At 35.8% G+C, this 12,257-nt stretch overlaps 1 protein-coding gene across 1 annotated transcript; it reads right to left on the minus strand.

Annotated features, from left to right (window-relative positions):
* Nucleotides 1–294: 294 nt before the first annotated feature.
* On the minus strand, nucleotides 295–2,881 carry LOC108994227 (probable mannitol dehydrogenase). The gene is made up of 5 exons (XM_035694300.1): nucleotides 2,715–2,881; nucleotides 1,898–2,014; nucleotides 1,256–1,769; nucleotides 764–917; nucleotides 295–654 (listed from the first exon to the last, which is right to left on the minus strand). Exons 1-5 carry the CDS (start codon nucleotides 2,810–2,812, stop codon nucleotides 446–448), a joined length of 1,092 nt encoding a protein of 363 aa, XP_035550193.1. The 5' UTR covers nucleotides 2,813–2,881; the 3' UTR covers nucleotides 295–445.
* Between the last annotated feature and the right edge of the window lie 9,376 nt (nucleotides 2,882–12,257).

Raw genomic sequence — 12,257 nt, forward strand, 5'->3', positions numbered from 1 at the left:
GGAGGAATTCCACGCATTTGGGTGTTTGATAATCATAACTAACTTTGCGTCAGAAAGATCGAAAGGTGTGCGTTCAAATTCTGAATTAATGATATTAATGGAGTATTTTCATACGGAAGATCAGCACAATTTTAGTATAAGCGAGGAAGACATCTTAAATTCCTAGTCGAAGAAGATCATCCTAACGTCGGAGAAATGATTTGATCAATTCGGCTCAAAGATTAGTTGGATGGAGGAAGATCATTCTCAATCATGGACTATATTTAGCAAGAACGTGTGAAACAATATATAGGATTAAACCCCTCAAAAATATTTAATTTAGATAAAAACTCAAACCTTTTTATTCAAGAAAACGACAATAGATCAGCAAAGAGCTAGCAGGTTCATGTAGAGATAAAACAAATTACTGGAACAGTACAAGAAACTATGGACACCGAGCTAGTTTTCAAGGCTTCGTAGCAGCCAAGGTGTTCCCAATGTCAATGACAAATCGGTATCTAACATCACCCTTGACAAGACGTTCGAATGCAGTGTTCACATACTCCATTGGAATAACTTCAACGTCTGCCGTGATGTTGTGTTTTGCCGCAAAGTCCAGCATCTCTTGCGTCTCCTTCATTCCTCCGGTGGCACTCCCCGCAACCATCTTCCTTCCTGTTATTTATATACAAATCTAATGAAATTTATATTTTGTAATTAAATGACCAAAAAGTGATACCAACATATAAAGCAGGCTAGGAAAGATATTATGCTGAAGTTATACCTAGAAGCAGAGGAAAGACAGGCAGTTCAAGTGGCTTCTCTGGTGCACCTACCATAACAAGCTTTCCGTGGGTCTTCAATAGACCAATTAAAGGTAAAAGGGAATGCACAGCAGATGTTGTGTCAATTATACCATGCAATGTCCCTTGTGCAGCCTACACAAATTTAATGTGCCTCATGTCAGGTTCTGTAGGTTAGACTAAAAGTATATAGATCAAGATCCTCTCAAGTCGGAGAACGATGGACACAAGAAGCGAGTTTACAATATTTATTGATCATTGCCTAAAACATCTATGTAGACAGTAACAAATGCTTTAAGAGATACTTTATATGTTTTTCTCTTTTATATTTGAGACCCGCAAGTTCAAACACGAACTTGAGGGGATCTGTTCAAACTCAAGAGCGTCTTTTTCCAAAATCGTATATGAAGAGCATAAAAAACAGAATATATATTGCAAAGTAAAGAATAAGTTAAACGCTATATAACATTCACCTGCATTTCTTCTTGGTCACGGCTAACTAAAAATGAGTCAGCACCAAGATGTTCCAAAGCTTCATCCTTCTTGCTAGGGGAGGTACTAATTACTGTCACTTTTGCTCCGAAAGCCTTGGCAAATTTAACAGCAACATGACCGAGCCCACCTAAGCCAACAACCCCAATATGCTTACCTGCCTCGGCAAGACCATAATATTTCAAGGGACTATAAACTGTGATTCCTGCACACAGCAGTGGAGCACCAGCGTCAAGTGGTAGATTTTCCGGGAACCGAACAACGTAGCGCTCATCAGCTATCATTGTGTCTGAGTAGCCTCCATATGTTACTGTTCCATCGTGGTAAATGGTACTGTAGGTTAGTATCATTTTGGTGCAGTAAGACTCAAGATCACTATTACAGTCATCACAGGAGTGACATGCACCAACAAGGCATCCCACTCCTACTTTATCTCCCACTTTTACTTTGTTCACCTTGCTCCCCACTTCTGTTACTACCCCGACAATTTCGTGCCTGCAAAAACAAGTTCCGACGCCATGGCTTCTAAATCTCTTTACACAAGAAATTATAGCTGAGGAAAATATAATAGATGGCTGAAAAAGTACAAAGTTGTAGTCAATGATGAGAAACATGATATATACCCAGGAACTAGTGGGTAGATGGAAAAGCCCTCCCATTCGCTCTTGGCCATGTGAAGGTCCGAGTGGCATACTCCGCAATAAAGAACTTTGAATCTTATGTCCTTCTCTCCGGTTGCCCTGCAAACACCATCACAAACCATTAATTTATGTGTGATAAAAAAAAGAATATTCAGAAATATTCAACGTCTTAACTAAATTAATAAAGTAATGAATCCTATAGTCAAATACCTTTCGGACTTTAAGGCCTTGTTTATTTTTCAAAAATATCTCATCTCATCTAATCTCACCTCACCTCATTATTATAACTTTTTCAAATCTCCACGTAAAACAAAATAAAATAAACAATTCAACTTTTTCAAATCTCAAAACAACAATAATATTAAAAAATATATTCTAATAATATTTTATTCAACTTTTTAACTTTAATCTCAACTCAGCTCGTCTCATTCCATCTTAAATCTTTTCAACTTTATATTTTCTAGCTAGCTGATACGACATCTTAAATCTTTTTAAGTTTAAATAAGTTTATTTTCATTATAAAAATTAACATGACTAAAGAATAAAATAACTAGCTAAAAAAATTATAGATGTTATCAAACACTCGCACATACTACCTTCTCCTTTTAAAAAGGAGACACCAAGAAAGAAAGGGAAAAAAAAAAAGTAAAATGAAAGTTTATATGGCATAACAATCTATAAATATTTCCTCTTCTAGTTCTTTGTAGTTGTGGAGCATCAAAATTTAGGGGAAAGGAAAACGAATCAAGCAAGATTTGAAGGACATGCAGATATATAAAATTAAGAGAAAGATCGGGACCTCCTGGAGAATTTGAAAGGCGAGAGGAGGCCTGAAGAATCTCTAGCTGCCCATCCAAAAGCCTTCTCCGGATGCTCTTCCTCTGGTGATTTCGCCATTTCTTTTATCACACGTAGAAAGCAGAAAAGTGACGAGAGAGAGAGAGAGAGAGAGAGAGATGATTTGGGAGAGATGTCGAGACCAGTACTACTACTTATATACAATGAGCATAAGGAGTTGGGCTGAGCTGGTGACGTATTCGGTGAGCTAAGTAGAGTAAAGTCGTGCCACGGTGCTAGCTTCCGAGAAGGCTTGGCTTTTTTTTTTAGTGGGCTATTACTCTCCACTTTTACTACTGGGGTACCGTCTACTGATTTTTTTTTTATATTTTTTAAATATATTTAAATATTAAAAAAAATTTAACCAACCATCAAAACGATTAAAATGGTAAGGCAAAGTAATTTTATTCTTTTTCTTTCTTATATATTTATATATTATTTTAAAATAAAATTTACAATATTATTAAAAAAATTATTTTTTAATCATTAAATAAAAAAATTACACCAAATAAAAAGTGAGCCGGGACCCACTATTGAGATAATTTATAAGGACACATAGCATTTTTGTTAGACTAACGATAATAAGGTAAGATAATGCTAGTATGTTTGTTCATCTTTATTTATTTATTTTATTTATTTATGTATTTATTTATTGATTAAAAAAGTGAGCTAGTATGATCGCTCATTTTTTTTTATTGTTCATGTATTTATTTATTTATTAATTAAAGAAGTAACTATTAGTATATTAATATTTTTTTATTTTTTAAACATGAATATTTGAGATGAATATTTATATTTGAGATAAATATTAAATATAAATAAGAATGGCAATACAAGCCTATATATATGTAGTCGACTGTATAATTGATTGAAATCGTCATGACCAATTTCTTGCATGATATCAAAGTATTAATCTTGAGATCTCGAGAGAATTTTGATTCAATAATAAGAATAGAGATGACTTCAATTGCTACATATATACAGGTGGTGTTAAATTAAATAAATGGAAAGGAATTAATTTGGGTATATCGATGGACTATACATATAGGAAAAAATTTATTTAGAAGTCTTATTTTTTGCACAACTAACACACTAGTCTTGATGTAGGAGCTTTTCAAATCAATTATGTTTAAGAATTATTAGTGTTTTAAATTTTTTTAATTATAATGGGTATTACTATAAGTAGTGTGTTAACACACCGACTTATGTATAATAATTAATGTAACACCCCAACTCCCATATATGGAAATGCAGGAATCGTGATGTCGGGATGATGATTACACGGGCCACGCTTTCCAAAAATAAGTGCTCAAGTGTGTGCAACAGGTAAAAAGTGCACAACAAAATTCGTAGTGGTTAATCAAAAGTTAACAAACTAAATACCAGAAATTTAAATATAGATATCCAAAATAAATTGCCTATAAAAAGTTTTATAGTTATCCAATATAAATATAATACAAACAAAATACATGGCTAAAAAGTGGGAGACAAATCCCAATACACGAGCAAGTGATCCCAAGTCACTTCTCCGACGGAGTCGAATCCTTAGGCTCTTCGTCCTCATCTGCATCAAATCTACGGTACCAAAAGGTATTGAATACCGTGAGATTATGAATCCTAGCAAGTGGTCAACCAAGCAACCCAAGAGATAAAAATGCATTAATGTAACCAACAAACATGTGTGCACATGACGAAACACGAATGTGACCCAAAAATCTCATTTTCTCCCAAAATGATTATTTTCTAATACACGCCAAAATTTCCATTTAACCCAAAATACATCATGAATAATATCCGCCATTTTCCCAGAAAATGGCCCAAACATAAACCAACCACTTTTTCCAGAAAATGGTGCTTGTAATCATTAAATCATAAACCGACAACATAAACATTTATCGGACACTGTAGGCTGGAATCACAGGCGAGACACTACCACCATCCCTACCGCTCACGCTTTAGGAGGGAATCGCAGGCGGGACTACCACCATTCCTGCTTACCACTTTCTCTACCGTGTGCACCGTAGATGAGAATCATAGGTAGGACTCTACCACCATCCCTGCTTATCACCATCCTTACAGTTCCTTTCCACACAAGGGGTACCAACCTGAGCACTGTAGGTGGGAATCACAGACGGGACTCTACCACTATCCCTGCTTACCACCATCCCTACCTCGTGCACCGTAGGCAGGAATAACAAGCGGGACTCTACCATCGTCTCTGCTTACCACCATCCCTGCTTACCACCATCTCTACAGTCTCTTTATCCTCTCTCTCTCAAACTGTACAATCCATTCATTTCAAACATACCCAAAATCATTTCTCACATAAAAACCTAGTTTTCATTCACACCACATGAGCATACATGAAATGATGCAATAAACGTCTTGATGCCAAACACAACATAAATGCACACAACAATAATTCAATTAAATAAACAACACATCCTCACATCCAATCGACCCCTATACTTCTCGGACTTAATGTCCGGCACAACCAACCAGACTGCAGAAGATTCATTAGTGCAAAAATATATTTAAATCTCAAGAAATTCTTTGAAAAATTACTTACAGTGCTAAAATATAATTTTTGAAGGATCAAGGAGGTGCAAGAGGTGGCGGCACAACAACGTAACAGTGCAAAATGGACAAGGGCCGTGGGTCTCAAAAATTCAACTTTTGAATAGAGACGAATGAAGACATGGGATGGCTAGAGAAGGACTTAGAGGTGTTGGTGAAGCTAATAGTGGTGGTGGTTGGCTGTGGGTGGCGGCGTGGGCGGCAATTGAAGGCCAAACACCCAAATCGGAAATGGGGATGGAGGGGCTTCAAGGGTGGTGGATCGGGGCCGAGGAAGGGTGGGTTAGGTACCTGGGAGGCCGCCGGTGCTGTGGTGAAAAGATGGTGGCTAAAGGTGGCGCGACGGCGGCGCTGGAACACAAGGACCGCACGGCTTGAAGCCGTGCGTGGAGGCTAACTGCGACGAGGGATGAGCTGAAAATGCAAGGGAATTGTCACTGGCCGGAGGGGAAGAAAATGTTAGGGGCGGCGGAGGCCACGGACAGAGCACGACGGCGCACTGGGTGGACAAGAAACGGACTGGGGAGAGGGGAGGGGTCGTCGCGCACGGGAGGAAGAAAAGCAGTTGAAAGAAGGAGAAAAAAAGAAAATAAGGAAAAAGATAAGAGGAGGAAGAAAAAGGGGAAAAAGAAAAAGTGAGGAAAAGAAGTGAGGTCTAATCTTTATAACTTGGGTCATAAAATTGATCAAACGAAAAAATTTTCAAAATAGTAAGTTGAATAAAATAATTAAAACGCAATGACTAGCTAAAATAAAACAATAATAAAAATCCAAGAATACAATAATTTTAAAATCTAACATTAAACTAATTTAAAGTAATGAGTAATTTACATGCAAAACAGTAATTAATACCAAAAAAGCACATCATTAATTATAAATTTCACAACTTAAAAGTCATAAAAATAAACCAACAAGAAATCTAATAAATTTAAAAGAAAGAGAACTAATATTTAAATTATTTAAAATAATCCTTCAATTAAAATACACTAAAATACATAATATCACAATTAAGCTCTACATTAAATTATCATTTACTACTGTTTGGCACTGTGTCATGTGTCGGACCTAGACTTTTTCCTATCCAAACATAAGCAGCAATATTAATATTAAAATATATATTTGTATATATTGAATGATACAATTTACATGAGTTGTCTGTTTCCTTAATGTCCATATGTACGGAGTTTATATGAATTAGTATGGGAAAGCAACACCACATGCATATGGCCGGGCTGCCACCACACCAAAGCAATCATGCTAGGTTCAAGACAGTTCTCTCAAACACATCATGCAAAGTGCAAACATGCAGTATTGTTTCTCCTCCTGATCATCTCCTCATTAATGTATGTCGAAGTTCTACAACGTCTTTAACTGGTCGGCCGTAGTTGTGAAAAGGGAAATGGATTAGGCACATCGATCACGTTCATCCTTGTGCAGGTAACCCTTGCGGCCATGCATAACTGACTTGAGAGCATTAACATTGGTTTGTGCATATATGATCATGTACATAAATTTGAGTTAAGAATGACATTCAAGTGGCTTTAGCTAACCTCAATCAATTTCATCCCACATTGAATTAGGTATGAGGTTGGCTAAATTATTATTTTTTATTATTTTTGAGAAATTAACAATTAAAAATAATTTGCCAAGAGCAAAATTAGTCATTTTCTTACATATTTGTTGAACAACTCTAGCAAAAGTCCATGGATTTATGGCTAGGTCCATATCTTAATTAATTGATCTATGGCTAAGTCAATGTAGAGTATTTTTTAGACATCTTCATCAATATTTACATTTCACTAGCATTTGGCTAAGCCAATGCAATACAGTTGTATAGCTTCCTCTTTACATGAGATTTGGTCCTGAGATTCCTAAGCATCATCCTTTTCGATGAAAAAGAAGAGTAGTATATAGTATGAGTAATACTACATGCAGTCATGGAGTGCTTATAAACCGATATGCAATCACTTTGAAAAATAATGAGGTCCACTATTAAAAGTTATTATTTTTTCTTGTGGGTTCCATATTTATTTACTTTTTTTTAAAGTGATTGCATGACGCTTGTACACTCACGACTGCAACTATCATTTCTCCTATAGTATAGCATATTAATAATAAGGAGACCTGATCTCCAGTTTCTTAAAAATATATATATATTTATATATATATATATATATATATATATAGTATAGCATATTCAATGTATACAGGTCATGAGGTTGGCATATACTAGCTAGCTAGAGAATATTAATATCATATATTGTATGTGGAACTGTAGCCTTGTGCAAATAATCTGTAAACCCGATGGACGTTTAAAGTGGCCCGACCCGACCCGAATTTGACGGGTTATTATTTTATCGGTTTGCATCCCGACTAGTTAACGGGTTTATATCTTGAAGTTGAACCCATCCGTATATAAAACTATTTCAGATCTCCAACCCTAGCCGCCCAAAGTAAAACACAATATCAGCTCTCTATCTTCATCATCCCGAAGCTTCTCTTCATTAAGTCATCTTCTCCATTCGTGCCAGAGGAAGGCAACCACCGCTCTGTACACACCCGGTAGCAAAGACTCGTCAGCCCTCTCCATTCGCCATCGTTGCATGTCCAGATCTGCACACTCTCACTTGGTTCTTCTCCATCTGCCCCATATCTACACACTCTCACTCGGTTCGTCTCTCTTTTCAAGTGTTGCTGGATTGATGGATTTTTTTGTTTCTTTTTGCCGTCAAAATGGTTTATTCAGTTGGGTGTCCTTCATGGATGCATCTACGATCACCACTCCATCGCTTTTCTTGCTCTTGATAAGCAAGCCTAGTTCTTCAAGACGCATCTTGGTCATTTCAAGATCATCGTCGTAGTCGATTTTGTTACCCATAGATTACCTCCAAAGAAAAGATATCACAAAACAACGAGAAAAAAAAATAAAAAAAATAAAAAGGAACAAAGGAAAAAAAAAGAGAAGTTTCAGACATAAGGTGGAAAGATGCATGATAGATATGGTTTTTGCTTGTTCTTCTACTTCTTATTCTAACGGGTATTTAGCGTAATTCTGATAGATTAAAAAAAAAAAAAAGAGAGAGAGAGAGAGCGATATAGAGAGATGGTTCGACCCGATCAGCCCGACCCGACCCGACCCGAACAGGTCGGCTTAGACCGGGTTTGTGTGCTTCTTCAAAAGTTATTGGTCGGGTCGGGTCGGGCCCATAACCAAAAAAAATGGTGGTTGGATTGCAGGCCTATGTGGAAGGGAAGTTTCCTTTTCTTTAATAAAGGACTTACATTTAGTACAATAATTTGCATATGTGTATAATAATTATTAGTAAATTGGTGACACCATTTAAGCATGCGTGTTTAATATTGACACCAGCTTACTTATAATAATTAGCAACTGATTAATGTATTGACCGCTATCATGGCAATTTCCTCACAAAGTGACAAATGTATGATATTTGTAGTTTTGGGTGTGAAGCCTCGCGCATTTTTTCTTTTGAAAAGTGGGTAAATTTGAGATCCACATAAAGAAATTATTTTTTAATAGTAGATCTCACTTTTTTCTAAATGAAGTACACAGAGCTTACATAATATTCTAAAACTGTATCTAGCATTACTCATGTCAAAACAACCAACCACAATTATGAGGCCTCATCTTCCATATAATGAATTTGTTATTGATCGTAACAAGAATCTTTCAAGGGTAATTGAATTAGGACTTTTCCTCCTATATGTGAAAATTGCCATATATTATATATAATACGTAGTCCTCATCTTAATTTAATTTGTTATGCAGTTGTTGAAAATTTTTGTTTGTTATCGATCGGTTCGTTTGAGCAGAAAATATGTTAATTGTGAAGTACATGATTTAGGGAGCTCCTTTGAAAAACATACTTTTTCCTTGATATACTTAATAATACACTTTAAGTAGCTTCAATGACATCAACTCCAGTAATATGATCATCGCAATAACATTATTACTTGTCTGCTTCAAAGAATATTTGAGATAAATGTTAATAGTACACTACAACAGAATGTGTCTTTTGTGACAGAGGAAACTGTCACAAAAAAATGGCAAACCGTCACTAAACATATTTGGTGACGGTTTGGAACTGTCACCACGACCGTCACCTAAAGTGCGTTACAGAAAAAATTTGGTAACGGTTTACTGTTCAACCATCACAAAAAATATATTTAGTGACTGTTGGAAGTGTTCCGTTCGGTACAACGTTCGAACGTTCTTTTTTTGTGACGGTTATGAACTGTCACAGAAAGTCACGTTCGGACGTAAAATCAAACATTCGGACGTTATACCCGACCGATTGGCGTTCAAATGAGAGAATTTGACGTCCGTTAAATATCATTCGAACGTATCATATTTACATTCGGACGTTAACCCAACCGATTGGCGTTTGAATGAGAGAATTTGACGTTCGTTGATTATCGTTCGAACGTATCATATTTACGTTCGAATGTTAATGCGTCCGAACATTAATTACAATAAACTTATCATTGCATAAATTTCTAACCACCTCGCAACCAAGAACCATAGGGAAATCCATCAACTTCGTACACATATTGGTTTTGCTGCTATCGATCACACTCCCGATGTCCATGCCCTAAATAGCTACAACAATAGCATAAATCTGGTGATTTTTCATATTGAAAACGAATCCAACATGGAAAATCCAATCCCACATTAATTTTCTTTCTGCATATCAATGGCTTCGTCACATTCATACATACACGAACACGCATAAACTCTCCCCATTCCAGCTCTTCAAGTTCCACATCAACTTCCTCAACTATACCCAAAGCACTTACAATCAAATTTCCCACATATTGATTTCTTGCCATAAGAGGAAGAGATAAAACAAAAATCCTTACCCAGTAAGAGGCCTCTGTCATACGCACTTGGTGAACTTGTTAACATCCATCGAATTTTTTAAGCAACACAAGTTGCTTATCAAAAGACCATGGACTCTCCCGCAGCACTCTCGCTTTATCTCTATCATCCTCAAATTCCACCAATACCAGCACAACAACAAGATCACGAAATTTGATGGATTTTACATGCCTCCAAATCTTATGCATCGTATTCTTGAAAGCCTCCTTGTTGTAGTGTTTAGTTGTCAAAAGTTTCATGATCATACATTTGGTACCCTTCAAAAGAACATCCTCGATCAGTCTGGAATCAACCTGTAATTCCTCCTCTTCCTGCACCACTAACGATAGTTTGTCATACAAATCATTCAATTCAGCATCCATTGTGAAATTTCCCCTCAGAATAGAATCCAAACCTTCGTGTAACCAAATAACAACACCTTGATAAAACTTGTACGAAGATAGGAGTCCAGACCCTTACCTAGAGAAACCTAAGAGGGTAAGTTTTTCTCCTTATAGATAAATCTTATCTATCAACTTAACGACATAACAAACCTTACCCATTGTCGTTATCTTCATAGCTAGATAAATCTGATCTATCAACCCAAACCAAATAAGAAACCTTACCCATTGTTTTGAAACCAAATTTAACAATACTAAAAATACTAACAATGCTGTAGTTTTGAGTTTTATAGTATTGCACTCTAGTTTTATATATGCTAACAAAACAATCTCATTATAAGCACGGTTTTTCTCCACCATAAATAAGGGCTAGTAACATAATTCAACGGTCTAGTTGCATTCATAACTAGCTAGATGTTATCTTTCATTCAAGCTGGCTTGAAGTCAGCCTCATTTTATCATGTCATACATATAGAGGGTTATCCAACATGTTGGCTAGTGGTCATTTTCTTAGGGTTTCGGGAAATGCATCAACGTTGGTTAATTATGGGCATAATTAATTAATCAGTGGATCAATGCAGGCTCCCGGCTTTCAATTATACGTACCCCCCTTGGTTGTATATCCTTGGTTAATTGTGTCAAAAAGGGAGAGTAGACATAGAATATGTTAAAAGTAGTTAATTGGTTTCCTTCTTCAAGGGGCAGCAGTTGATTAATTAGTATATATTGCAGTTGATATGTTGGACTTATCGATCGTTAACTTTAATTAGTTGATCATTTATAGCTGTTATATTTCTTTTTATGCCTTTTTCTCGGCACATTTCTTTTGATAGTTTGCTTTCTATAAAATGATATGCTAAAAATTAACAAAATGACCTTTAATATGACTTAAACATTAAAGCTCTGACTAAGGATAATTAGCTAACAAAATCGATATATATATATATATATATGTATGTGTGTGTATATATATTACAAGAGATGAAAGGCTCTGCTTAAACCATAAGGACAATTAAAAAAACCTGATAAATATGAGTGGTAAATTCAATATTCATAGGAAAAATGGTTGGTCCTAAATAAGGGTGCACAGTGGGGACCTGTACCCAGCTACCCTGGCCCCGTCCGGCCCACCCCCACCCTATAGGGAGAAGGACTAGCCTGGGGGGGCGAGATGACCCCAACGTGGTCCTGTCCCGCCCCCCACTCCGCTCCACATACATAAAAAAATATTTGAATATTTATATATATATTTATATATAAATAAATATATTGTATATAAATATATATAATTTATTAAAGACTTGAAATTGTATTCAAGTTATTAGATTGTCTTTGTCTCCTAGGCCAACCTTTATATAGGAGGTTATGGTAATACAATAGTTATTCTTAAGTAATGTAAGAGTTAATAGTAAGTCTCACATTACTTATGTATGTCTATTGTATTACTTTAGCCTCCTATATAAAAGTTAGTCTACGACTACTAAGTCTCACATTGTTTAAGTATGATTATTGTATTGGCTTTGCCTCCTATATAAAGGTTAGCATAAGAAACCAAGACAATCCAAAATATAACTTTAATTAGTTTAAATTCTTTTTGTTTTTATAAATTTTAATTATATTATAATTTGGGTCCAAAAAATTATTTTTG

The sequence above is a fragment of the Juglans regia genome, chromosome 10, assembly GCF_001411555.2.
Source record: "Juglans regia cultivar Chandler chromosome 10, Walnut 2.0, whole genome shotgun sequence".
NCBI classification, from domain to species: Eukaryota; Viridiplantae; Streptophyta; class Magnoliopsida; order Fagales; family Juglandaceae; genus Juglans; species Juglans regia.

What these genes read in the sequence shown, in the direction of transcription:
- LOC108994227 (XM_035694300.1), bottom strand. Translation starts at nt 2,812, where the DNA reads ATGGCGAAATCACCAGAGGAAGAGCATCCGGAGAAGGCTTTTGGATGG. An exon ending in ATCTACCCACTAGTTCCTGG is followed by an intron (nt 1,770 to 1,897) that starts GTATATATCATG and finishes TTGTTTTTGCAG; the next exon opens with GCACGAAATTGTCGGGGTAG. An exon ending in TGTCTTTCCTCTGCTTCTAG is followed by an intron (nt 655 to 763) that starts GTATAACTTCAG and finishes TATAAATAACAG; the next exon opens with GAAGGAAGATGGTTGCGGGG.